Below are 229 nucleotides of genomic sequence, written 5' to 3' on the forward strand. Positions count from 1 at the left end.
CGTGCCGCTCCCTTTCCAAGCCTACTACGCTGCAGACCAGTGGGTCTTTGGCAACACCACGTGCAAGGTAATGGCCGGCATTTATTACACGGGGTTCTATAGCAGTATTTTCTTCATAACCCTCATGAGCATCGACAGGTATATAGCGATTGTCCACGCCGTCTATGCCGTGAGGATACGGACAGCCTCTTGCGGCACCTTCGTCAGTTTAATCCTGTGGCTGGGGGGC

General features: G+C 53.7%; 1 protein-coding gene across 1 annotated transcript in view; it reads left to right on the forward strand.

The window, feature by feature from the left end:
* LOC104488999 (C-C chemokine receptor type 8-like) overlaps positions 1 to 229 on the forward strand; it is a 6,468-nt gene that overhangs the window by 5,360 nt on the left and 879 nt on the right. The window contains exon 4 of the mRNA XM_010131112.1: positions 21 to 220. Within this exon, the coding sequence (XP_010129414.1) occupies positions 21 to 220 (200 nt within the window). The remainder of the gene's footprint in view (positions 1 to 20; positions 221 to 229) is intronic.

This window comes from Buceros rhinoceros, unplaced genomic scaffold (assembly GCF_000710305.1).
Source record: "Buceros rhinoceros silvestris isolate BGI_N320 unplaced genomic scaffold, ASM71030v1 scaffold15642, whole genome shotgun sequence".
NCBI lineage: Eukaryota > Metazoa > Chordata > Aves > Bucerotiformes > Bucerotidae > Buceros > Buceros rhinoceros.